The 27,947-nt window shown below is 41.1% G+C and overlaps 1 protein-coding gene across 3 annotated transcripts in view; it reads right to left on the bottom strand.

Annotated features, from left to right (window-relative positions):
* Window positions 1-21,227: 21,227 nt before the first annotated feature.
* LOC129695763 (beta-1,3-galactosyl-O-glycosyl-glycoprotein beta-1,6-N-acetylglucosaminyltransferase-like) overlaps window positions 21,228-27,947 on the bottom strand; it is a 52,578-nt gene continuing 45,858 nt past the window's right edge. For all 3 annotated transcript variants that reach the window (XM_055633049.1, XM_055633048.1, XM_055633047.1), the window contains one exon: window positions 21,228-25,960. In XM_055633049.1, coding sequence (XP_055489024.1) covers window positions 24,545-25,867 — 1,323 coding nt within the window. In that variant the 5' untranslated portion in view covers window positions 25,868-25,960 and the 3' untranslated portion in view covers window positions 21,228-24,544. The remainder of the gene's footprint in view (window positions 25,961-27,947) is intronic.

Raw genomic sequence — 27,947 nt, forward strand, 5'->3', positions numbered from 1 at the left:
GCGGCGCACCTCCTAAGGCCGGACCTGCTCACCTGTACCCTGAATCTGGCTTTCATGTGGGACCCAGTCACATTCTTAATTACAGCTCAGATTGGGACAACACACAAAACAAAATCACATACACCACTGGTGAGTCTCTCAAACAAATCAATTGATGCAGGCCATATTATAATGTACATTGGAGGACATTTTTGAGTGATAGCTCAAAAATACTCTACCATTCCAAAAATCTTTCAGTGCTTTAAAGTATTAGTATATAGCAATAGTTAGATGTGGTTTCTATAGTTTCACAGCAAATTGTTGATATCTTATTATTTTTAATTGCGGAATAGGATCTGTACAGGATTTGCCTGACAGCATAGTTTCCCATTCTTCTTGTAGACAACAATTCCTTATTTGATCAGCTGTGTGTACAAAAAGATTGCTTGTTCTTTTCCTGCTCTAATCATCTTGCTTTTCTGTGAATCATTCCATCCTCTCATACCCTTTATCTTTATTCTAATTAACCCTGCCTTACTGACTTTGCTATTGTGACAATAAGTTACCTTATGTAGTTAGCCCAATATCCCACCACCCATTTTGCCTGCATGCAAGGCACTTTGGTTAGGTTACCGTTTATTATTTTCATGTGTACTGAAGTGAAAAGCTTGGCTTTGCATGCTATCCAATCCAATCAGAAAATACAATGCATAAATACAATCAAACCAAACTCAAGTACAATAGATAGGGCAAAGGGAAAGATACAGAATGCAGAATATTGTTTTCAACATTATAGCACACCAGTTCCAGGGATAAAAGTCCAATAATCTAAAGGTGAATCAAAAAAAACTATGATTTAGTCACATTATCAATCAAACTAGCAGAATGCTGTAGAAACATGGAATTGCGGATGCTGGTTTATACTGTAGCAAAGTCAGAAATTCACTATGTGCTGTAGTAACTCAATGGGTCAGGCAGCATCAGTGATATTTTAAAAGTAGCTGGAGTAACACAGTAGCTGTATGTTGCTGATGTTAAGTGTGGTCTGAGTGTTTTTTTATGGTCTGTGGGTGGGGGATGTTTCTTCTTGGGACACACAGCAAGACAAAAAAATTACTGCTGTTGGAAAAAACCAGTGAGGCAGTCTGAGGAGCCACACAATAGTACTGATCGTAGAATGACCAAGTACACCGACTATGATCCGTGGTCTTGTATGAATGTGCACAGAAAAGATTGTAAAATGTGTTCTGCCACACCCGAGTGAGAAGTTTTAATCACAAGCTTACAGTTTAAAAATAAGCTCTTGAATGGTGAGTAATACATACCAAAATGCAGCAATTAATTCCATGGAAAGATAATGCAACCCAGAACTAATCAGGCAGTCGACTTGTGAATTGTGGTGTCGGTATTACTCTGAGACATTAGCGCCATTTGTGCTACGAATGGAGCTGCAGGGTGGAAGAGTACTGAGGTCTCTGCACAAGACTGACCAACTTGAAATACAAGTGGACGTAACAAGCTATCTTCTGACCGCATGCAGCCACTGTAGGGGGGGTTTATCTGATGGTGAATGAATGAACTGTAGGAATGTTAATACATTATCAGTCTAACCGTAGAATGCTGTTCATGCTATTGAGAAATGTAAAATGTTTTTTTTAATAAATAGCTGGGGGGTCTCAGCAGATCAAGAAGTATTTGTAGAGCCAAAGTGTTGGGTCCGCATTTTGGTTTGAGACCCAACGTCAGTGTCAATGACTATGAGTCAATTGAGTTGGTAAAGGGCTGAGTGAGTGATGGGGTACGGTGGGTTAGGGTATTTAACAAGGTTCTTATTCTGGATGGTGATGGTGTGTGAGCATCATAATCTGAGGTGAACGTCTCAGAAATTCCCATCTGGAAGAGTATGTGCATAAATTAAAGATGACCCACCAGAGACAGGTTCTGAGCTAAGGATGACGCAGGTCGTTCACGTGATGTGAAGGCCATCTTCTGCGTACAAGGCCATCTTCTGCGTACAAGTTACCTGCAGTTGAATACACTGCCACATGGACAACTGAATGCATTACCGGTCTGAAGAAGGTTCTCGACCCGAAACGTCACCCATTCCTTCTCTCCAGAGATGCTGCCTGTCCCGCTGAGTTACTCCAGCTTTTGTTGTCTACCTTATAGGACAAACCAGGCTGGGAGAAAAATCCTGGATTTTGTGGACCTGGCAGGAGATCCAATGTTCCTTAATGATTCCCTTTCTTATTAACATTACTATAGCTTCACAAAAGAAAGTAGGATACCACTTTGATGCCTTCAGAACTAAGAATTGATTTACACAAGTTCAGATAGTTCACTTTCGCTGTCCATCTATGACTTTGGTTCTCTTCTCTCTCATTTGCAGTCTGGCTTCCTGGGCAAGTCGCACAGCCTCACATGATATGACATTTTCCACTATGTTTGTATTCTCTGACTGCCCCAGCAAACCTATTGTCTGATAAACTCCACGGGATTTGTCCGAGCAACCCACACTCACCATAGGCTGTGGGCCGAGGAGCTTTTTCGTGACCGAACTCAAGGAACTACCTGCATTTTTAACATATTGTGTAAAAATATTATATAAATCATTGTGGAATTCTCTGCCACAGAATGTAGTTGAGGCCAGTTCATTGACTATATTTAAGAGGGAGTTAGATGTGGCCCTGTGACTAAAGGGATCAAGGGGTATGGAGAGAAAGCAGGTACAGGATACTGAGTTGGATGATCAGCCATGATCATATTGAATTGCAGTGCAGGCTCGAAGGGCCAAATGGCCTACTCCTGCACCTAATTTCTATGTTTCTATGTTTCTAATATCTGGAGTGAGGTTGAGGTGAATAGGATAGTACCCTAACTTATGAAAGGACTTCAGAAGTCTGATAACAAAAGGGAATTACCGCTTCCTGAGTCTGAGTGATGAACACCTTCAGAGGTTGACCATATTACAAACTTTCCCATTTTTCACATGATATCTGGAGATTCCTTCTTTAAATATCCATTTTTATCATCATAAATGCAGCTGTTTTAATGTCTAGGTGATCTAGATGCATGCTATTTGTTAACTCTTCTGCTGATGATGAGATGATGAAGTGCACAGTGGTTCATTGCACCGTACACCACCAAACGTCATGTTAGAGCTATGTGGCCTTACTGGAAGAGTTTCAATGTACTCATTCTGTCCCAGATTATTCAGATAAGGATTATGATCAACATGCTTTCATTACATGGCTGCTGCTGATGCAAAACAAGATGGTTGGCTGGTTATCAGGCCAGCTTGACCTTATGCAGGAGGTTCAAGGTGAAGAGGAAAAGATTTAATAGGAATCTGAGGGCTAACTTTTTCACACAAATGGTGGGAGTATGGAGCGATCTGCCAAAGGAGATAGTAGAGGCAGGGTCTATCCCAATGTTTAAGAAGCAGTAGACTGGTACATGGATAGAAACATAGAAACATAGAAAATAGGTGCAGGAGTAGGCCATTCGGCCCTTCGAGCCTTCACTGCCATTCAATATGATCATGGCTGATCATCCAACTCAGTATCCAGCCCCTGCCTTCTCTCCATACCCCCTGATCCCTTTAGCCACAAGGGCCACGTCTAACTCCCTCTTAAATATAGCCAACAAACTGGCCTCAACTACCTTCTGTGGCAGAGAATTTCAGAGATTCACCACTATGTAAAAAATGATTTTCTCATCTTGGTCCTAAAAGACTTCCCTCTTATCCTTAAACTGTGACCCCTTAACCACATAACCATATAACAATTACAGCACGGAAACAGGCCATCTCGACCCTTCTAGTCCGTGCCAAATACATAATCTCCCCTAGTCCCATATACCTGCGCTCAGACCATAACCCTCCATTCCCTTCCCATCCATATAACTATCCAATTTATTTTTAAATGATAAAAACGAACCTGCCTCCACCACCTTCACTGGAAGCTCATTCCACACCGCTACCACTCTCTGAGTAAAGAAGTTCCCCCTCATGTTACCCCTAAACTTCAGTCCCTTAATTCTCATGTCATGTCCCCTTGTTTGAATCTTCCCTACTCTCAGTGGGAAAAGCTTTTCCACGTCAACTCTGTCTATCCCTCTCATCATTTTAAAAACCTCTATCAAGTCCCCCCTTAACCTTCTGCGCTCCAAATAATAAAGCCCTAACTTGTTCAACCTTTCTCTGTAACTTAGTTGCTGAAACCCAGGCAACATTTTAGTAAATCTCCTCTGTACTCTCTCTATTTTGTTGACATCCTTCCTATAATTAGGCGACCAAAATTGTACACCATACTCCAGAATTGGCCTCACCAGTGCCTTGTACAATTTTAACATTACATCCCAACTTCTATACTCAATGCTCTGATTTATAAAGGCCAGCACACCAAAAGCTTTCTTTACCACCCTATCTACATGAGATTCCACTTTCAGGGAACTGTGCACAGTTATTCCCAGATCCCTCTGTTCACCTACATTCTTCAATTCCCTACCATTTACCATGTACGTCCTATTTTGATTTGTCCTGCCAAGATGTAGCACCTCAGATTCAGATTCAATTTTAATTGTCATTGTCAGTGTACAGTACACTTATCAGTATTAAACTCCATCTGCCATCTTTCAGCCCACTCTTCCAACTGGCATAAATCTCTCTGTGGACTTTGAAACTCTACTTCATTACCCACAACCCCACCTATCTTAGTATCATCTGCATACTTACTAATCCAATTTACCACACCATCATCCAGATCATTGATGTACATGCCAAACAACAGTGGACCCAACACAGATCCCTGTGGCACCCCACTAGTCACCGGCATCCAACCTGACAAACAACCATCCACCATTACTCTCAGGCATCTCCCATTCAGCCACTGTTGAATCCATCTTGCTACTCCACCATTAATTACCAACCATTGAACCTTCTTAACCAACCTTCCATCGCAGCAAGTCCAGCCTTGGGCCCCACGAAAGTCCGAGACTTCCAGCACCCGATGAACCGAAGGGAAGCATAACAGTGTGGGAGGGAGTTCACCAAAGGTAGCGACGAAAAGTCTATTCCATCAGCTCCTCCAGACTTGCAGTCTCACGCCTGTGATCTTGCAGCCACCTTCCCACCTTCCCGACCTTCCCATCTTCCCGACCTTCCCAACCTTCCCGACCTTCCCGACCTTCCCGAACCACTCTGCAAAAACAGTCACAAGCTTCGCAAAACAAAACCACACTCCACTGCTCACTCATAAGCTGTCTTTTTGCAATCAATCCCACCTATTGTTTTTCCAGTGCTGTGAGAGAGCTCCTCCCTGTGCAAGGCCACACTTAGAGGATTGTGTGCATTTCTGATCGTCGCATTGCAGGAAGGAAGTCATTAAGATGGAAAAGTTGCAAAAGAGATGTTACCTGGGCTTGCGGGCTTGAGTTATAGGGAGAGGTATAATCCCGAAGAAATCTAGCAGATCTGTCAAATGTGATTTACCTTTCATAAAACCATTGTTTAATTAAACCTTTCTATATAATTATGCTAGGAGGTGGGACAAGTTAGGATGTTGGCCTAAAGGCCTGTTTCCACACTGTATTACTGTATGACTGTAACTCATCGTAAGTCATAGGAGTTTAGCTAGTTTATCAGATTAATGGCAATTAATGTACATTAGGCACTCAAGGCTATTAAATAATAACCTGTAAAATGTGGTAATCATGATAATAAACGCAACAGGGCTGTTTGGCTAAGAGGCCAATAAAAGGATAACTTTAAGCTGCGTTGTCTCTCTGACAGTCCATATAACCATATAACCATATAACAATTACAGCACGGAAACAGGCCATCTCGACCCTTCTAGTCCGTGCCAAACACATATTCTCCCCTAGTCCCATATACCTGCGCTCAGACCATAACCTTCCATTCCCTTCCCGTCCATATAACTATCTATTTTGTTGACATCCTTAAATGATAAAAACGAACCTGCCTCCACCACCTTCACTGGAAGCTCATTCCACACAGCTACCACTCTCTGAGTAAAGAAGTTCCCCCTCATGTTACCCCTTTCTTTACCACCCTATCTACATGAGATTCCACTTTCAGGGAACTGTGCACAGTTATTCCCAGATCCCTCTGTTCACCTACATTCTTCAATTCCCTACCATTTACCATGTACGTCCTATTTTGATTTGTCCTGCCAAGATGTAGCACCTCACACTTATCAGCATTAAACTCCATCTGCCATCTTTCAGCCCACTCTTCCAACTGGCATAAATCTCTCTGTAGACTTTGAAACTCTACTTCATTACCCGCAACCCCACCTATCTTAGTATCATCTGCATACTTACTAATCCAATTTACCACACCATCATCCAGATCATTGATGTACATGACAAACAACAGTGGACCCAACACAGATCCCTGCGGCACCCCACTCGTCACTGGCCTCCAACCTGACAAACAACCATCCACCATTACTCTCTGGCATCTCCCATTCAGCCACTGTTGAATCCATCTCGCTACTCCACCATTAATACCCAACCATTGAACCTTCTTAACCAACCTTCCATGAGGAACCTTGTCAAAGGCCTTACTGAAGTCCATATACACAACATCCACTGCGTTACCCTCATCAATTTCCCGTGTAACATCTTCAAAAAATTCAAGAAGATTAGTCAAACAAGACCTTCCAAGCACAAATCCATGTTGACTGTTCCTAATCAGACCCTGTTTATCCAGATGCTTATATATATTATCTCTAAGTATTCTTTCCATTAATTTGCCCACCACTGACGTCAAACTAACAGGTCTATAATTGCCAGGTTTACTCTTAGACCCCTTTTTAAACAATGGAACAACATGCGCAGTACGCCAATCCTCCGGCACTATTCCCGTTTCTAATGACATTTGAAATATTTCTGCCATAGCCCCTGCTATTTCTACACTAACTTCCCTCAATGTCCTAGGGAATATCCTGTCCGGACCTGGAGACTTATCCACTTTTATATTTCTCAAAAGTGTCAGTACTTCCTCTTCTTTGTTCCTCATCGTTTCCATAGCTACTCTACTTGTTTCCCTTACCTCACATAATTCAATATCCTTCTCCTTGGTGAATACCGAAGAAAAGAAACTGTTCAATATCTCCCCCATCTCTTTTGGCTCTGCAGATAGTTGTCCACTCTGACTCTCTAATGGACCAATTTTATACCTCGTTATCCTTTTGCTATTAATATAGCGGTAGAAACCCTTCGGATTTACTTTTACCTTACTTGCCAAAGCAACCTCATATCTTCTTTTAGCTTTTCTAATTTCTTTCTTATGATTCTTTTTACATTCTTTATACTCCTCAAGCACCTCATTTACTCCATGCTGCCTATAATTATTGTAGATCTCCCTCTTTTTCCGAACCAAGTGTCCAATTTCCCTTGAAAACCATGGCTCTTTACAATTTTTACGATTTCCTTTCAACCGAACAGGGACATAAAGATTCTGTACTCTTAAAATTTCACCTTTAAATGTACTCCATTTCTCTTCGACATCTTTCCCATAAAACAAACTGTCCCAATTTACTCCTTTTAAATCCTTTCGCATCTCCTCAAAGTTAGCCTTTCTCCAATCAAAAATCTCAACCCTAGGTCCAGTTTTGTCCCTCTCCATAATTATATTGAAACTAATGGTATTGTGATCACTGGACCCGAACTGTTCCCCAACGCATACCTCTGCCACCTGACCCATCTCATTTCCTAACAGGAGGTCCAGTACCGCCCCTTCTCTAGTAGGTACTTCTATGTATTGTTGCAAAAAAAACTATCCTGCACACATTTTACAAACTCTAAACCATCCAGCCCATTTACAGAATGTGTTTCCCAGTCTATGTGTGGAAAATTGAAATCTCCCACAATCACTACCTTGTGCTTACTACTAATATCTGCAATCTCCTTACATATTTGTTCTTCCAATTCTCGCTCCCCATTTGGCGGTCTATAATAAACCCCTATAAGTGTTGCTACCCCTTTCCCATTTCTCAGTTCCACCCAAATAGCCTCCCTAGACGAGCCCTCTAATCTATCCTGCCAAAGCACTGCTGTAATATCTTCCCTGATAAGCAATGCAACACCTCCACCTCTTGCTCCTCCAATTCTATCACACCTGAAGCAACGAAATCCTGGAATATTTAATTTCCAATCACAGCCCTCCTGCAACCATGTTTCACTGATCGCCTTGTTCTGGACTTCCCCAACATCGGGAATAATCTTCCTGCATCTAGCCTGTCCAACCCCTTAAGAATTTTGTACGTTTTTATAAGATCCCCCCTCAATCTTCTAAATTCTAGCGTGTACAAGCCGAGTCTATCCAGTCTTTCTTCATATGAAAGTCCTGCCATCCCAGGAATCAGTCTGGTGAACCTTCTCTGTATTCCCTCTATGGCAAGCAATGTCTTTCCTCAGATTAGGAGACCAAAACTGTACACAATACTCCAGGTGTGGTCTCACCAAGACCCTGTACAACTGCAGTAGAACCTCCCTGCTCTTATATTCAAATCCTTTTCCTATGAATGCCAACATACCATTCGCTTTCTTCACTGCCTGCTGCACCTGCATGCCTACTTTCAATGACTGGTGTACCATGACACCCAGGTCTCGTTGCATCTCCCCTTTTCCTAACCGGCCACCATTCAGATAATCGGATAGGACAGGTTTGGAGGGATATGGATCTATCCACGTTTTCCAGAGGTGCGGCCTGACCCTCTGGGTTGTAATCCAGCATCTGCATTTCCGTGTGTTTCCCCCATCATCCGTTTCCTTTACCTGCCATATGCTTCCTTTTATTTATCTTTGTCTAACCTTCAATATCCTTCGACTTTTTGCTTTTCCCATGTTTTGTACTCCTGGCTTTCACCCTTACAGCATCATGTTAGCCTTGAACTTGCTATTTCTCCTTTGAATGCTTCACACTGTACAAATGTAGACCCACCTGCAAGTACACTTACCTGCAAATAGCTGCTCCAAATGACCCTTTTTGGGTTCTCCTTTGCAGGGCGGCCCAGTGGCATAGTGGTAATCGCTGACTTACAGACATCTAGTTTGATCCTTATTTCGGGTGCTGTTTGTACAGTTTGTACATTTTCCCTGTGACCACCTGGGTTTTTTCCAGGTGCTCTGGTTTTCTCCCACATTCCAAAGACGTGCAGGTTTGTAAGTTAATTGGCCTCTGTAAATTGTCCCTCGTGTGTCGGATAAAACAAGTGTACAGGTGATCGCAGGTCAGTGTGGACTTGGTGGACTGTTGCCAATCAATTGACCTTCTCCCAATTTAAGACTATTTATTACTGGTCCATCCCTAGCCTTTTCCACAACCACTTTAAAATACGGTATAGAAAGTCGTCATACGACCTCCGTCATACAAATAAAATGTTTTCCCACTGATATACCCTCCATTTGATGAGGTACATTCCCCAAGATAAATTCCGGTAATAGACACAAAAAGCTGGAGTAACTCAGCGTTTTGGGTGGAGACCCTTCTTCAGACTCAGATTCCAGTAATACTCCTAACCCTCATTGATCGACCTGCACACTGTGTCAAAAAGCTGCCCTGGACAAACATCAAAAACTCTATCCCCTCTGTGACTTTGCATTAACATTTTGGAATTTGAAATCTCCCAGGATGATAACTCTATTTTCATTGCATCTCTGTGATATCTGGCAATGTATCGATCACCTGTTGACTGTTAAGATGTCTGTAATATGCAGTACCCCCTGCAGAGTGACAACACATTTTTTGTTTTTAATTTCCATCCAAATGGCCTTGTTTTAAGAGCTTTCTAAGATATGAACTGTTACTGTTCAATACTAACTTGTGATTGCAACTTGCACTTTTCCCTGGCACCAGTCACGACCCAGTCCTATCTGCAGAAAGCTACCCAGGCTGATTCTTCATGGCACGTACCTTATCTAATCTCCACATGCTCTGTGGTCAAAAGGCCTGGACCATCTGTTTCCCCTGCACAAATGCATGACTACTCCATCCGCATTCCCCGTACCACCATTCCCCAAATAAAATATATCAATCATGACATGGTAGTTCAAGGCATCACTGCACAAGGTCTGTGTTTTTAACTCTTTCCTAACATCCTCTCTCAATACTAAGGCAAACTTTGATTAAGAGTGCAATGCCTCTTCCTCATTTATTGTACGTTTAGTTTAGTTTAGTTTAGACATACAGCGCGGAAATAAGCCCTTTGGCCCCCCTAGTCTGCGCCGACCAGCATTCCCAGTACACTTGCACTGTCCTATAAACCTGTACGCCTCTGGAATGTAGGGGGAACCACAGAACCCAGAGAAAACCCACGCCGTCACCGGAAGAACATACAAATTCTGTACAGACAGCACCCGAAATCAGGATAGAACCCTGGTCTCTATCCCACTTAGGCGACTTTTTAGGCAACTGCAGGAGACTATGCAGTTGCCACATGGTCACCACATGTTCGCGGGTGGTTGCCGGGGAGTCGCCTTCATGGTCGTGAGGAGTTCCTGCATTCTGGGAACTATTCGCGGCCTCATTATGTTCGCTGCAAATTTTTCAACATGTTGACAAACTAGCGGCGACTAGAATGAAGCCGCCATGGAGAGTAATGGGAATTCTCGTGCCCTCGTGGGTCACCAGCAGGTCGAAGGTTCTCATAAGATGTAGCCGGTGCTGACCGGTGAATTTTATTGGCTCATTGGAGAAAAAAACTTAAGCAGTCGTTTTCAGAACCAAGAATAATCGACCAGTAATATTAATGTCCACCGAGCTTCACAATCATGTATCTCTGGCTTCTTTAAAGTTGTCTCCACTCCTTCTCCCCCCTCACACCATAACAAGCTGTATGGCAATGAGGTAACACAGTGATGACTATGTTATTGTTGCAGGAGTGCCAGCAATGGCATTCAGAACAGATGTTAACACAACAGTTCACAGCCCAAGCTGATGTCTTTAAAATGTTACCAAGATCTTTTTCGAGCTTTGGCTCCAGAAAACCTGCGGTTGGAAAGGGAAAGACCATTTATTTAAATTAATTCACCATGTTACATGGAGATTTAAATGGATGCTTTGACGAATGAATGAATGATTGAATGCATGAATGAATGTAAATGTTTATTGGCCAAGTATGTACACATACAAGGATTTTGCTTTGGTGTTCCGCACGCAAGTAACAAAATGACATACATTAACAATTAAGAATGACGCATTAAACTTTAATTATTAATAATAAAACATTACAGTTTAAACATGTGAATGAAATAAAATACCAGAACAAAATGAGGCTACAGACGTTTGGTTATTGAGTAGAGCTGCTACTCGTGTGAAAAATGCAGTTTTTATGTCTGGCTGTGGCAGCTTTGACAGTCCGGAGTTGCCTTCCAGAGGGAAGTGCTTCAAAGAGTTTGTGACCAGGATGAGAGGGTGCAGAGATTATCTTACCTGCTCGCTTCCTGGCCCTTGCAGTGTACAGTTCATCAATGGTTGCAGCCACCAACCTTCTCAGCTGATCGGACGATTCGCTGCAGCCTTGGAATGTAGTGCTTGGTGGCCGAGTCAAACCAGATGGCGAAGGTGAGGACAGACTCTACCATGGCAGTATAGAATTGGACCATCATTGCCTGTGGCAATTTGTGTTTTCTCAGCTGCCGCAGGAAGTACATCCTCTGTTGGGCCTTTTTGACTGTGGAGTCGATGGTAGCCCCCCATTTCAGGTCCTTGGAGATGAAGGCTCCAAGGAACTTAAAACACTCCACAGATGTGACTGTGGTGTTGTTGATGGTGAGTGGGGGGAGGGGAGGGGGAGCTCCCCTAAAGTCCACTATCAATTCCACTTTCTTAAGAGCATTGAGCTCCAGGTTGTTACGAAGGCACCAGGACGCCAGCTGTACCACTTCCTGTCTGCAGGCAGATTCCTCCCCATCCTGGATCAGTTCCATCAGGGTTGTGTTGTCCACAAACTTGAGAAGCTTGACAGAGGTGTCTGTGGAGGTGCAATCGTTGGTGTAGAGAGAGTAAAGGAGAGGAGAGAGTACACAGCCTTGCGGTGCTCCTATGCGGAGGATTTGCGGGTCCAAGATGTGCTTTCCCAGCCTCACATGCTGCTTCCTGTATGTCAGGAAATTGGTGATCCACTGACAGAGGGGTTCAGGCACAGTCAACTTGGAGAGTTTGGAGTGTATTAGCTCTGGCACAATGGTGTTGAACGCAGAGCTAAAATCAACAAACAAAATCCTTCCATAGGTCCCCTGGCGGCCTAGGTGCCAGAGGATGAAGTGCAGGCCTAGGTTGACTGCGTCATCCACCAATCTATTGGCTCAGTATGCAAATTGCAGGGGGTCCAGCAGGGGGTTTGCAGTTTGGCCAGCGCAAGTCTTTCAAGGGCCTTCATGACTACAGAGGTCAGTGTTTCAGGCCTGTAGTCATAAAGACCAGTAATCCTTGTGGAGACTTTGAAGCTGGCAGAGACAGTATTGGTTTGCAGGGACTGGTTAAAAATGTGTGTGTAGACCGGTGCCAGTTGTTCGGCATAGAGCTTGAGGGTAGAGGGGGAGACTTTGTCCGGTCCTGGTGCTTTCCAGCTCTTCTGCCTTCTGAACATATTCTCCACCTCCTCAATTTCTATTGTTAGTGATGGCGAAGTGGCCAGACTGATGTTGGGCAGCAAGGAGGGCGTGGGTAGTGGATGATGGCACAGTCTTTGCAGACTGGAGTCAGGCTGTAAGTGGGTGTTAACCATATAACAATTACAGCACGGAAACAGGCCATCTCGGCCCTACAAGTCCGTGCCGAACAAATGTTTTTTCCCCTTAGTCCCACCTGCCTGCACTCATACCATAACCCTCCATTCCCTTCTCATCCATATGTGGTGATTGGAGAGGGGTGGGTGGGAAAAGGCCCCGTCTTTGCAGACTGGTAGGTGTGAAGTGGTGGTTGGGGAGGAGTGGGTGTGGATGGGTCCAGTCTTTGTAAACTGGAGTCAGACCACGAGTAGGTGTGAGAGGGGGTACCAGGGTTATGTTTCTGTTTATCAAACCTGCAGTAGAACTCGTTCAGGTCGTTTGTCAGCTGATGATTGTCCAAGGAGCGGGGGGCTTTCCTCTTGTAGCTGGTGATTTCTTGCAAGCCCTTCCAAACTGAAGAACTCCTCAACTTCTCAGAGTATCTTTCCTTGGCAGCTCTGATTCCTCTTCTCAGCTTGTACTTGGCCTGCCTGTAGAGGTCTGCATCCCCACTCCTGTAGGCCTCATCTTTAGACAGGCCGAACTGTCTGAGTTCTGCTGTAAACCAGGGCTAGTCATTGTTGAACCAGATCCGGGTCCTAGTGGGAATGCAACTGTCCTCACAAAAGCTGACATATGATGTCACGGTGTCTGTATATTCATCGAGGCTTTAGGTTGCTTCCCTTGAACACATTCCAATCAGTGCAGTCAAAGCAGGACTGGAGGTTGTCAATGCCCTCGCTTGTCCACCTTTTCATTGTTCTGACCAAAGATCCTATAGCGAGCAAGATAGATCACTCGACGAAAAAGACGTAGTATGGTCATGGGCAGATTCATGGGTAATTTTAGGCCCCATTTCCATAACCGGCTTCCGACTCTGCACCAAAGATCCCATAGCGGAGCAAAGATAACTAGTGCGGAGACGGAAGGCGGTTACGGAAACATCCTCGTAAAGATAAAAGTTATTTGGTAAACATCTTCTCCTCATTTTCAGAATTTTAATTTATTAACACAAACTGTTCCCCCTGCATCGTTGATTACACTGCGAGTTGGGTCGGGTCGGGTTACGGAAATGGATTAAAAAAAGGCCCATGTTCCGCTCCGGGAGGGGGGGGGGGGAATGTAAAGTCCAGCGAGAATAAAAGAGGTAAATTCCCTCGGAGAATAAAAGGGTTTGCAGTTTATAACGCAGGATTCTAGATTGGGAGCACAGAAGTGAGACAGTACTGTGATGTCGCTGCACCAGTCCTGGTTAGTATATTTCACCATAGCAGGACTGTGCTCTCAGTCCATGTTCCCTCTTTAAAAACAAAATACAAGTAATAGACCTTAAAAACAAAATATTACTTGCAAGAGAATATTTGTATATACTTGTAGAAAGGCAGCTGCTTCCAACTACAGCGGCGGCATGGTGGTGCAATGGTAGTGTTGCTGCCTTAAGCCCCTGTCCCACTGAGGAGAGCTAAACTGCAACCTCTGGTGACCTTGCCCACCACCCAAAAAAAAATCAAGGTCGAGGTGACCTGCAACCTCCTACCACCTCCCACGCATATGTTGAAAACCTTCCTCGACTATGAAGAAAACCAGCTTCAACTAGATCTGCGACAAAAGAATTATCGATTTTTAAAACGGCAACCTATTTTTAGTCGAGGCCGGTTTTAAACATGATGAAAAAATAGCAGCAACCTAGATGAAGCCTCCTCCACGTGGAAACCATTTCCGAGAGTGACCAAAACCTCCGGTGACCTCATGGAAACCTTGGGTGGCGGGCAAGGTCACCAGAGGTTGCTGTTTAGGTCTCCTAAGATGGACAGGGGCTTTACAGAACCAGAGACTCGACTTCAATCCTGACAACAGGTGCTGTCTGTACAGAGTTTGTACGTTCTCCCCTTAACCATGTGAGGTTTTTTCGGGTGCTCCAGTTTCTTCCCACAATCCCAAAACGTACAGTTTTGTCAAAATTAATTGGCTTCGGTAATAATTGTAAATTGTTCCTGGTGTGCAGGACTAGTGCTAGTGTACAGGGATTACTGATTGGCAAGGACTCGGTGGGCTGAAGGGCCTGTTTCTACACTGTATTTCCAAATCAAACTAAACTAAACTTGTTCACTTCCTGCCCTGCTGACCAATTATTTTCCATTGATAATTATCCCTTCACACACATGAGGTCAAAAATCCCGTTCCCATAGTAATAAATGTAAAACAACTACAAAATGTAAAGCAGACTGAACAATTACAAATTTGGAAATCTGCACTGGTTCAACAAAACTCCCTTTTACTACCTCACTAAATCTGCATTAGTAAGCAAGCCTGTTTATCAGGAATGGCCCCATTATATTAATTACTGTGAGATTAGCCTTCCAATTGCCTACAAACTGCTAATAGTGATACTTGAATCTAGCTGCAAAAACCCCAAGTAACTGAGAAAACTTTACCATATTAAATACTCTTAAATGTTTATGGTATATTGAAAAGCTGAAGCTTGAATCGGTAACTGTGGTTGAATATATTTCTGTCTGGAAATCTGTTTGTGGATCAAGGAAGAGGAGGAAACCACTATCAATAAACATTGATCAGTCCCTACACAATCACACACCTCCATCACCTGCCATCAGCAACCAGCGGTTTCTCAAAAAGTCATGGATGGAGTCATGCAGCTTGAAAACAAGCTCTTTGGCTCAGCTTGTCCATACCGACCAGGATGTTCCATCTAAGCTACTTCAATTTGCCTGCATTAGGCCCATGTCCCTTTCCTAACCATGTACTTTCCTAAGTGTCTTTTAAATGCTGCTGTTAATTACTTCAACTATCTCCTAACTTTTTTACACAAAAGGTGGTGAGTGTATGAAATCAGCTGCCAGAGAAGGTAGTTGAGGCAGGTACTGTCACAATATTTAAGAAACATTATTAGTACGTGGATAGGACAGGTTTAGAGGGATATTTGCCAAACGCGAGCAGGTGGGGCTAGTATAGATGGGACATGTAGGTCTCCTTAGGCAAGTTGGGCCAAAGGGCTTGTTTCCATGCTGTATGACTCTATGACACTATAGCACTACTAATTGCTTTCTCAAACCATAAACTTACCATTGCACTTGGCCTGAAGCCCGATTGTCCCAGCCTGGTCCAAGATTTGATCTCTTCTTGGCTTGAGTTGCTTGACTTTCCGCATATATGGACAAGTATTAGCAGTAGTTTGGACAATCACTGCCCTGCCAGCAGAACCATTTAGTGCACTGACTCATTGGAGAGAAGAGCCAGAATCAAATATTAAAACTCATAATTCAATCTTGAAAATGGATAAACCACATTTCTAATGTTTATCAAACAATATTCTTCATCAGTTTTTGCAGGTCTCTCTGACCTACATGCTCTTTCTCTCCCATCCTGTATTATTCTTGCTTTAAAGTAGTAGACTTCCTTAGTAGCTGTAAGAGCATTGTAATTGTAAGCTGTACTGCAAAATAGCATAGTACTGTTAGAGGTAGCTGCAAAGTCACAGCTATGAGCCTGAATGCAAGTAGCTGTAAGATTGAGTGAAAGATCCATACAGAAGCACATACTAAAACAGTCATATATTGCATTTTTCTTTTTGACCAAATTTCCCCTACTTTGCTACCCTTGTCCCTCCTCCTTACTACAACACGCTCATTCTGAAGTCGGATCAGCTTGTTTATAAACTGCACACAAATGTCATGATGTGGACTCACCCAATAACAGCTGCTCCCAATTTACTCTGCATAGCTCCTTCCTAATAACGTAATAATCTGCCAAACCCTAATTTGGTACTTTCCCCCAAGGTCCAGACTTATCCTGATTCATTCCAAGATCCAGACTTATTTTGATTCTGCTACTTTGAACGAAAGGCTGTGCATTCATCCTACCTGTTCACCTCATAATTTCATTCACCTCTATCAGATCGCCCCCAGCCTCCTATGCGTTGAGGAATAAAGTCCTAACCTGCCCAATCTCTCCCTCAGGCCCTCGGGTCTTGGCAATATCCTTGTTAATATTCCTTGCATCCTTCCCAGCTTAATGACATCCTTTGCTGTAGCAAAATTGAATACTATACTCCAAATGCGACCTCACCAATATCCTGTACAATTGTAACAGAATATACCAACCTCTACTCAATACCCTGACTGATGATGGCCAAAGTATTTTTTATTGCCCTATCTACTTGTGTTGCCGTTTTCATCAAGTTGTGGACTTGCATACAAAGTCCCTCTGTACATCAATGCTCCTAAAGTTCCTACCAATTACTCCATTCTTTCCTTTTACATTTGACCTCTCACAATGCCACATTTTGCCCAGATTATAATCTGCACAGATTTACCTGTCACTTGGCACATCTTTTTTGAGTGTCTGGGTCCTCTGTCCTTGAAGCTTTTAGACAATCCATATGAACAAATACCCCAACTATGGACAGACTAACAAGTAACAAGTAATGACCACATTTGCTGTGCCAAGTAACCAATACATCTGGTCTGGAAGTTTCCTTCATCTCTCTAGCAATGATGTGAAATAACTTAAGATGAAGATATCTATTCTGACTGGAGATCTGTGTCTAGTGATGTTTCATTTAGACAGCTGCATGTCATATACTGTAAGTTTGTTGTAGTAGGGAATTTTAACTTTTCAAATATTGACCGGGAAAGTCATAGTGTGAAAGGTTTAGATGGGGCGCAGTTCCTCAAAGGTGTTCAGGAGAGTTTTCTCCAACAATACATAGAGAGCCCCATTCATGAGCGGACAACACTTGATCTAGTCTTATGAAATTGGGATGGGCAAGTGTTCGTGGAGGAGCATTTTAGGACAAGTGTTCGATTAGGTTTAAGATAGTTATTGATAGGGACAGAGAGGGCTCACGAGTTAAAATGCTTAATTGAGGTAAGGCCAACTTTCAGGGTATGAGAGACAGTCTCGCTCAAGTTCATTGGAGCAGGTTGTTTGAAGGGAAAGGAACATCAGCCAAGTGGGATGTTTTTAAAAGTGTGATGACAAAAGCTCAGGATATGCACATCCCCGTTAGAGTGAAGGGCAAGGCAGGCAAACGTAAGGAAGCTTGGCTGGTGAGAGAAATAGAGGCATTGGTTAAGAATAAAAAGATCGCATGGGAGAAGCAGGGAGAGAGGGAAAGCAGGGAATTATAGACCAGTTAGCCTGACATCAGTGGTAGGGAAGATGTTGGAGTCGATTATTAAAGATGTAATAGCGGCGCATTTGGACAGTAATAACAGGATCGGTCCAAGTCAGCATAGATTTGTGAAGGGGAAATCATGCTTGACTAATCTTCTGGATTTTTTGAGGATATGACAAGTAAAATGGACAAGGGAGAGCCAGTGGATGTGGTGTCCCTGGACTTTCAGAAAGCCTTTGATAAGGTCCCAAACAGGAGATTAGTGGACAAAATTAGAGCACATGGTATTGGGGGTAGGGTATTGACATGGATAGAAAATTGGTTGGCAGACAGGAAACAAAGATTAGGGATTAACAGGTCCCGTTCAGCAGGCAGTGACTAGTGGGGTGCCGCAAGGTTCGGTGCTGGGACCGCAACTATTTTCAATATATATTAATGATTTAGATGAAGGAATTAAAAGTAACATGAGCAAATTTGCAGATGACACAAAGCTGGGTGGTAGTGTGAACTGTGAAGAGGATGCTATGAGGATGCAGGGTGACTTGGACAGGTTGGGTGAGTGGGCAGATGCATGGCAGATGCAGTATAATGTGGATAAATGTGAGGTTATCCACTTTAGTAGCAAGTGCAAGAAGGCAGATTATTATCTGAATGGTGTCAAGTTGGGAAAAGGGGAAGTGCAACGAGATCTGGGAGTCCTTGTTCATCAATCACTGAAAGTAAGCATGCAGGTGCAACAGGCAGTAAAGAAAGCTAATGGAATGTTGGCCTTCATAACGAGAGGAGATGAATAAAGGATGAAATAAGTCCTTCTGCAGTTGTACACGGCACTGGTGAGACTACACCTGGAGTATTGTGTGCAGCTTTGGTCTCCTAATTTGAAGAAGGACATTCTTGCTATTGAGAGAGTGCAGCATAAATTCACAAAGTTAATTCCCGGGATGGCGGGACTATCATACGATGAAATAATGGAGCAACTGGGCTTGTACTCACTGGAATTTGGACGAATGAGATGGGATCTAATAGAAACATAAACATCATTAAGGGATTGGACACGCTAGATGCAGAAAACATGTTGGTGGAGTCTGGAACTAGGGGCCACAGTTTAAGAATAAGGGGTAGGTCATTTAGAACTGAGTTGTGAATTTGTGGAATTCTCTGCCTCAGAAGGCAGTGGAGACCAATTCACTGGATGCATTCAACAGAGAGTTAGATAGAGCTCTTAGGGCTAACGGAATCAAGGGATATGGGGAGGTCAGGAATGGGGTACTGATTGTGGATCCATGATCACATTAAATGGCGCTGCCTCAAAGGGACGAATGGCCTACTCCTGCGCCTATTGTCTATGTATCTATGTAAGTAACCATATAACCATATAACAATTACAGCATGGAAACAGGCCATCTCGGCCCTACAAGTCCGTGCCGAACAACTTTTTTTCCCTTAGTCCCACCTGCCTGCACTCATACCATAACCCTCCATTCCCTTCTCATCCATATGCCTACCCGATTTATTTTTATGATATAAAAAGGAAATACAGCACTCAGTAGGGAAACTGAAGCTCTCCAAACTTCCAGGTTATTTTCCTGTTTTTAATGTAATATTCCCACTGTTTCATATCCTGTAAGTAGCATACAGTAGATCATCGTCTATGGCCAAAATAATGAGATGAAGCAAAAATAATTAAATCTGTTTTTACAAAAAAAAATATCAGATATGTCTCTGTGTTTTCTTGCCTTGTTTTGTGACATTTTTCAAGCAGGATTTCATCAAATCCTTAGGCTAATTTATACCAGAAAGATGACATTAATTTAAATAACTCTATAGAAACCAAATTCTGATTATGCTTATGATTTTTAATCATTTATCACCCGATTAGATGGTCCAAGTTTGTGCAGCACAACGCGAGTAGCAGTGTCCTTATGGTCACGTGAGAAATGTGTGAATTAAAAGCAGAGTAACCTGCTTTTTTATTTTTTAATCGTTTTTTATTTATTGTTTCTCTTTTTATTGTTTATATTTTGTGTTGAAGCTTTCCATTGAAATACGTAATAATTAATAGAACTTAAAATCATGAAATAAAAATCTAGTTTGCTCACCTATTTTATCGATGTCTCATTTTCCCTCCAGTTTTTTGACGTTGTCAATGTTATAACGTATTTTTTTGCACTCGTCGCAATTTATAAATAATTCAAAAAAAACGCAGCTGTAATAACTGCCCTGAACTATGGGACTTGTGGTGGGTTATGTGCCGACAGTTTGTAAGGGAGCTTATAAATAAGAATAAGATGGAAGTGTACATCAATACCAACGCTTAAAATGTGGATTGCAAGTATGTTGGACACCGCTCATCTTGAGGAAATGCGATTCCTCCTAATGGATAAATCAGACCAATTCATAACGAGTTGGTCTCCATTCGTCGTTTTTTTGGAATCATATGGTGCAACACAATTGTAAAAAATAACTGTTTCAGAACTGGACGAGGGTTGGTCAAGACTATAAATAATGATCTCCTTTTCTTTTCACTATTTTCTCTCTCAACTTTCTTCATTTACTCGTTTTCTTTCTTCACACACTATATATTTCACATCTTTCTATCCTTTACTATCTAACTTCTTTTTCTTATTCTCATCTTTTTTCAATGTAACAAAAAAAAAAAGTTGTACATAAAATGTATTATGAAAATATATATTAGGCACTTTGGTGCCATATGACTGTGCTTACTTCTAATAAAATAAAATATATTAAAAAAAATATATATATATATATATATATATATATATATATATATATATATATATATAAAATAAATAAATAAATAAATAAATAAATAAATAAATGAATAAATAGATAAATAAATAAATAAATAAGAATAAGAGACAATGTCCCAGTTGTCATGTTGTGCGCGCGCTGAGCTCTGACTAACATTATGTTCACTTTTTTTTGCTTGGAATCATTGGTTAGTAAAAATCATTTTGCACTTTTTCATTCTTTTCTCGTAAATGTTGCTTCTTGTTTACTGTAGAAATGTTTGAATTCCGTTAAACTTTCATTGCTTGTTGCTATGTTGTTGCAAAGTGTGTGCATTGGAGCGAAGGGAATCGAAAGATCCAGATTACGCCATATCTCGTTGAAAGTATGCTCCTGTCTACACAGATGCTTTTGGTTCCAGGCAAATTTCGAGTAACTTAACATCGAATTTGATGAAAGGTTACTATTTTCTTTCTCATTTATGTACATTAACAAAAAATGTCCTCTTGTTTTGTTTTCAAATTTTGAAAGTATTAAATTTTGGTGAAATGTTGTTCGATTTTGATCACAAATTAACTCAAAAGGATCACAGGTAGGCCAATTTTTAATGCTGTGGTATTTTGTTATAGTTTGATAAATTTCAAATTTGGCCATTCATGTCACACGTTGGTACACTTATTTACGGAAACACCCACATAAAATATTTGCAGCAATCAAAAATGTTATTAACAGCAGTTTAACAGCAGTTATGAAGGAGTCAGGAGCCATTTTCCCCAAATCATGAATATTCAGCATTTATTTGCCCATTTGGACGTATTTATAGATATTATTTAGTCAGTATCTCGGATTCAAACACACATGAAATTAAAAAAAAAAATTATATTTTTTGCATACAATAAATTATCTCATCCTTTACACAGTAATCTGACAAAGTTATTATAAAATATTTCAGATAATTTATCCAGATAAAATTTACAAAGTCAAATACATTTCAAGAACATTTACATTAAAATAATAATCAAACAAAGACAGATTTTATTTTTCTTGTAGAATTCAATGATGTAAAATTATTTTTAATGACTGCCTGAATAACAAGCCATGTTGATATGTAATTTAGAGATCATTTAATTTCCTGTAGCAATGTTTTACAATGATGATCTTTGTAATACATTCAAAGAAATTGTTCGATAAAATTATCACAATTTAACAATACATGTATCGAATCTCAAAACTTCAGACATAAAGGCACTGAGCTGATTTTCATCTTGTTGAGAACTGAGTGGTATACATGGAAAAAATCGATACTTTAATTCGTAGGTTTGGTCATGGTAGGTCGACATGTTAGTCGTAGGTAATCGAGGGTAGTCAAAAGTAATCGAAGGTAGTGGAAGGTAGTCGTAGATAGTCTTCACCATTGTCGAAGGGAGGTCGAAGGAGATTGTCTTCACTCTCCACTATTCGGTGTCCAATTTTCCCGAAGTAGTCGTAGCTACTCGTAAATAGTCGAAGCTGGTCTTCAACATAGTCAAAGGAGGTCGAAGAAGGTCTTCTACATAATTGAAGGAGGTCTTCAACATGACATTTTTTCAAACTCTGCTAAACTCTTCTAAACTCGCCAATTAGGTCGCCGCAGTGGGACAGCCCCTTAAATCATCTTAAGCCCAGATATGATTTAGTACAATTTTCACCATGAACTGTTTACTTTGTAGGAGTCCAATACATTGCAAATTTTATATTTGGGTTGAACCAGACTAAACTTTATAAGTGTCATGAATAGTGGATGTAATTGAAAACATTTCAGTTCATATATTATTGATCCAAAACATACTTGTCACTTTCCAGAGGATGAGACGGAACTGCTGATGATCTCCTCATCCCTGGCTGGTGCCACCCCGACTTATCTCCCAGTATATTATAGTGTCAGGAATGTACTAAAGGTCAGATGCTGATGGATCTGACCTTTGCCGCTGTTGCTGAACTCTGCAATGTGATTGAGAGTGGACCACAGATATAGGAAATTGAGGAACGAGACGTACCCTATATTTGGTTGCTTAGCTTCCCACTGACCACAACTTCCATGTTTAAATCAGGTAACTGATCATGATGAAAAAGAAGCAAATGGTTACTGTACCTTAAACAAAAACAAACACTTGAAGAACACAGCAAGCCAGTTACCATTGCAGATGGAAAAGTTGTAAGTCAACGTTTGAGGTTGAGACCTTGCATCAGGACTGATATCTGGATTATTTCAGATTCATCTGCACTGTTTCATCCTGGTTCCTTTTTTAATTTTAATTAATATTAATCTTTAAATAATTTCACTTATTATTTTTAATTATCTTCCCTTTTAAACATTGAAATAATTAACATTTATCTATTTTAAATGTCTCTGATCATGAGATAGTTTGCAGCATTGAAAAGGAAGATACACAAAGTGCTGGAGTAACTCAATGGGTCAGGCAGAATCTCTGGAGAAAAAGGACGTGTGACGTTTCGGGTTGGAACCCTTCTTCAGTCTGAAATGTCAGCCATCCTTTTCCTCCAGAGATGCTGCTTGAACTGCTGAGTCACTTCAGCACTTTGTGTCTATCTTCGGTATAAACCAGCACCTGCAGTTCCTTTCTACACAGCATTGAAAAGGATTTTGGCACCACAAACTGTCACAGGTCATCAAGGCAATCTAGGGTAGCCCCTACATCTGTCATACAGTACAGAAACAGCCCATTGAGCTCACCTTGTCATGGCCATCCTATCATTACTAAATGTATTTACCAATCATGGTCTATGATTTGAAGTGCCTTGGTTTAGTCACTCCGGTGGGTCTCCTATGTCAGTGAGCTCCGACGCTCAACAAGATACATGGGGCTACAAAGACTGATGTGGCCGTGGAGGTCATCGCATGTGAGTTGCGAGTTGACTCAATGTAAAATTACAGTATATTCATCCCCTGCTTTGTAAACAAAAGTATGTTATTTTAAAATAAGCTGCAGCAAGAATCTGTGATTAGCATTAATGAATAAATGAATAACACAACCTGATGTCACTTTGAGAAGGAAGTGAGAGAGATGTTGTTTTTAAAAATTCTACCTTGTAATGTATGATTTAGCTGCGAGTCCAGTATAGTTATAAAATATTTTCCAGTACCAGCCTGGAAAATATGATGTAATTAGGAATGAAGCAAGTGTGTAAATTTTAGGGAATCCTGGAGATAAATTAAAACTCAAAGTCAGGTGGGCTGAGTGTGATTTAAAAAGATTCAACCCAACCTTCCCTCTTCCAAACATAATGAAGGTGGGACAGTTGATCATCTAATCCCAGAAGATGGGTTGACTGATTCAAGCTTGTTGCCTCGAATTTAACATCAAACAAGTCCATCCTTTACTGGGTTGCCAATCCATTTCTGTGTTCTGGGCCACAGGCCACCTGGCTGATGAAAGAAGATATGGATAACCAAAAACTACCTATGGGTCATGAGGAGCAGAAGGAGAACGTACCTTTGCCTTCCTCAAGAGGAACCATGTCCCTTCCTCCCATCTTAACAGAATAGTAACTTGCTTACTTTATCTTGACAAATCCAACATCAAAAGGTACCTATACCCATCCATATAGACCATACAAGACCACCACCACATTAATATTAATAGGTATTAACATCAACATTTTAAAAATATCTCTAATCATCATTGATATTTAACAGTATTTTTAAAAAACTCTTTGGTCGTGCAAGTTGTCAAAAGCCTATTAGGGCAATTACAAGGCGTGAAGGCTCAGGAGTCAGGACCACCATCAAGGCCCAACCCGATAACTTGCCCAACCTTCCATGTCAAGACAGGGACTTTTTGATTCAAAATTAATACGACCCGTTTGATGTTCTTCGCTAAATTAAGGGTGCAAAAAATGATGGTGTCCTCTCATTCTCTCAAATCTTTAGGAAGATATCTATGCAAAGTTTAAAATATTAGAAATTGCTTTATGCCTGAGATGCCACTCTAAGCATTGAATTGCAACATTATCAACCATTGAGTCAAACTTATTGGCAAACAGGTGATGCTGCTGTAGCATCCACTTCAGATCTCCTGCTCCGTACACACACACTGAACGGACGTGTTCACCAGTGCAGGGTGGATAAGGTGCTCCTTTGGAAATATCACCTTCTAGGTAGCTCCATTTTACCAGTCTTGCGATAGCATTCATGTCAGAGATGTCAAATTTATTATTGACAGGGCTTGATCCAGGGACATCAGGCATTCTTTGAAGGGTTGCCCACATGTGCTCATCGGGACTGTAAGTGTCCTTTTCCCATTCAATAAACTTCTGTACTTTAGAGCTTTTCCATAAATATTCCACAAAATCTCTATTAACAACAAAATAGGCACTTCCTGAAAACATTGGTGTGTCAATTGGAGGAGGTTTCTTATCAATCTCTGCATTTTTTATCGCTCCATTCACTACAGTATGTTTCACTTTCCACCTCTTTGCTTTATGGGGTGCGGTCATTTCTGTTTCCATACTGTTTGATCCTCTTAAGGTTTTGAGCATTTCCACCATTTCTAGATTGGTTTTTATGGGGAAATCCATGCCACAGAGATTAATGAGGTATTTCCATTTTGAATTCTTTTGTTGGAGATCCTTCATACAGTTTAAATCGGCCTGAACCCTACTCCAGGATGCATAGATTACAGACTCAAGATGGCTAGCAAGAAATACATTATCAAAGCATGCAGCAATGCTCTTAACTGCTTCTTGAAAGATCTTGGATGATTTTTGGTCCACATGAATACAGTAAAAATTCTGAGGTGTGTATATGGACCTTAAAAGTCTTTCAAACATCTCAATTCTTTGATGGATTACAATTGAATATGCTATTGGAAAATCTTCCTCTTCTTTACTCAGTGGAAATGTGATATATTTTTGTAACTTAATGTAGTTATCACAGTTTTTGCTCAAGTTTATGTAATCTTTCTCACTCAGCACATAACGATGTTTATATTCTTTTGACATTGTCTGAAGTTTAGCGTAATTTATTGCCTCTTCATTTCCATTGATAATGTTCGTACAGTTTACGTAGTATCTGGGATCCTCTTCAGTGAGTTCCAAGTTTACATAATCTTTCTCGTGGCTTATGAGAAAGAATAACGCCACCAAAGAGATGACTCCTGTCAAAATCCACTTAGACTTCCTGCACCTGAGACAACGGCACCGGAGATGAAAGAGCTTTGTGCACAACATATTTGATCCAGTTAAAATATTGAATGTACTCATCTACAGTTTCCTTTCCACAGACAAATTGGGGTTTCACGGCAGAGCACCCTCTTTAATCTCAGAAAAGTTGATTCTCCTGCAATCGTGGGATAACTGCAACAAAATAAGTTACACAAATTACATTGCCTGTTCATTAAATAAACATTAGAAATACTCAAAATGAATGGTATGAAAATAGCACTTCAATTTTACATTTAAAATCAATAAAACACTGAGAGAATTATAAACAGCACAACCTGATGATTAGCAATAGTGCTTCAATCTTGTCCTTATAATGATAGAAATTAAATAATGAAAGTGAAATACTAAATACATGATTGTTGTATACATTTACATCAAACCATTAGTGAAGTACAGTTGTAAACTTGAAAATACATAGATCTATTATAATCAGTGGAGGACTGGGTTTAAAAATATTGGTTGCCAGGAGACAAAGGGGGCCCACTTTATCAGGGGCCCACTTGATATAGGGGGCACTTCATCAGGGACCTACTTGCCATCGGGCAAGCTGACACCCTGGCCAGTCCGCCACTGATTATAATACATCTAACTGAAAATAGAAAATTAGGTTTAATTATAATTGTTTTCTGTTTCAAACATAAAAGCAAAAGTAAATGAGTCAGAATTAGATCACTGGAACAACTCTGTATGTAGCGGATTAGAAAATGGTGACTAATCTTATTTAACTAATGTGAAACAATAACAGAAGCTGTTTACACACCTCACCAGTATCCTAAACTGTAATAATGCTAGAATAAGCCCACAACCTTAATTCCTTTTCCTTTCAATAATATGCTGTGCCATGTGGCATAATTGCACAGTGGTAGAGTTGCTGCCCTACTGAGCCAGAGATCCGGGTTTGATCCTGACTAAAGATGCTGTCTGTACAGAGTTTGTATGTTCTCCCCGTGACCTGCGTGGGTTTCCTCAGGGAGCTCTGGTTTCCTCTCACACTCAAAGGCATCCAGGTTTGTAGGTAAATTGACTTGGTAAAATTGTAAAATTGTCCCTCGTGTATATGGGATAGTGTTAGTGTTGTTGGTCGGTGTGGACATGGTGGGCCGAAGGGCCTGTTTATGCGCTGTATCTCTAAACTAAACTAAATATATCTGCCTAATCCTTAAATTCAGACAATGTCTCTGGTTCAATAGGATTTTGATCTTCATGATGTTCTAGGTAAAAATAGCTTCTTCTGGTCCCTGTTCTGGCACTTATATTTAATCACATCTCCATGCCCCATCACTCTACATTTCTCAGTTAATAGAAGTCGTTTGATTCTAATGATCCTTTATCAACTCTCATAATATTTAAAATCACATATCACCTTTTTTTTGCAACAAAGCTAGGGATAAATGTTTAAATATTTCTCCATGTTTGTGCTCTGTTGTACAACTTCTGTTACCCAAACATTGTTCTTAGTCCCAGTGTCATACAGCAATGGAAACATCCATTAGCCCAACTCATCCATAACAATCATGTTTTAAAGACGAGTGAGACCGATTTGCCTGCGTTCATCCTGTACCACTTTAAACCTTTCTTTTCCATATACTTGTCAAAATGCCCTAAACATCGTCGTTTTACCTGCCTCCGCAGCTTCCCCTGGCAACTCATTCCATACACGCAGCATCCTCGGTGTGAAAGACATTTCTCCCCAGGTTGCTTTTACATCTTTCCACTCTCACCATAGACCTATACCCTCTGTTTCTGGACCCCTCTACTCTGGGAAAGATACTGACCATTCACTTTTTCTATGTCGGTCAAGATTTTGTATACTTATACAAGGTCATCCATCAGCCTCCCACAATCCAGTGATAAGTCCCAGACTAGCCAATCTCTCCTTAAGGTCAGGTTCACTTGGCTTGTGCTGCCAGTTCTATTTAAATAAAAGTACATTAACCACCCTTCAGTCTCCTGGTAACCCTCTCATTGCTAAACATAATGCAAATATCCCTGCCAGGGCCAAAGCAATCTTGCCTAACTTCCCATAATGCCATTGGATGTGCTTTCCAGGCCCTAGGTGTTTAGTTATCCATCTTTATATTCTTTAAGACTGGCAGCACTCCTTTCTTGGAAATTCAAT

Source organism: Leucoraja erinacea, chromosome 3 (genome assembly GCF_028641065.1).
Source record: "Leucoraja erinacea ecotype New England chromosome 3, Leri_hhj_1, whole genome shotgun sequence".
NCBI classification, from domain to species: Eukaryota; Metazoa; Chordata; class Chondrichthyes; order Rajiformes; family Rajidae; genus Leucoraja; species Leucoraja erinaceus.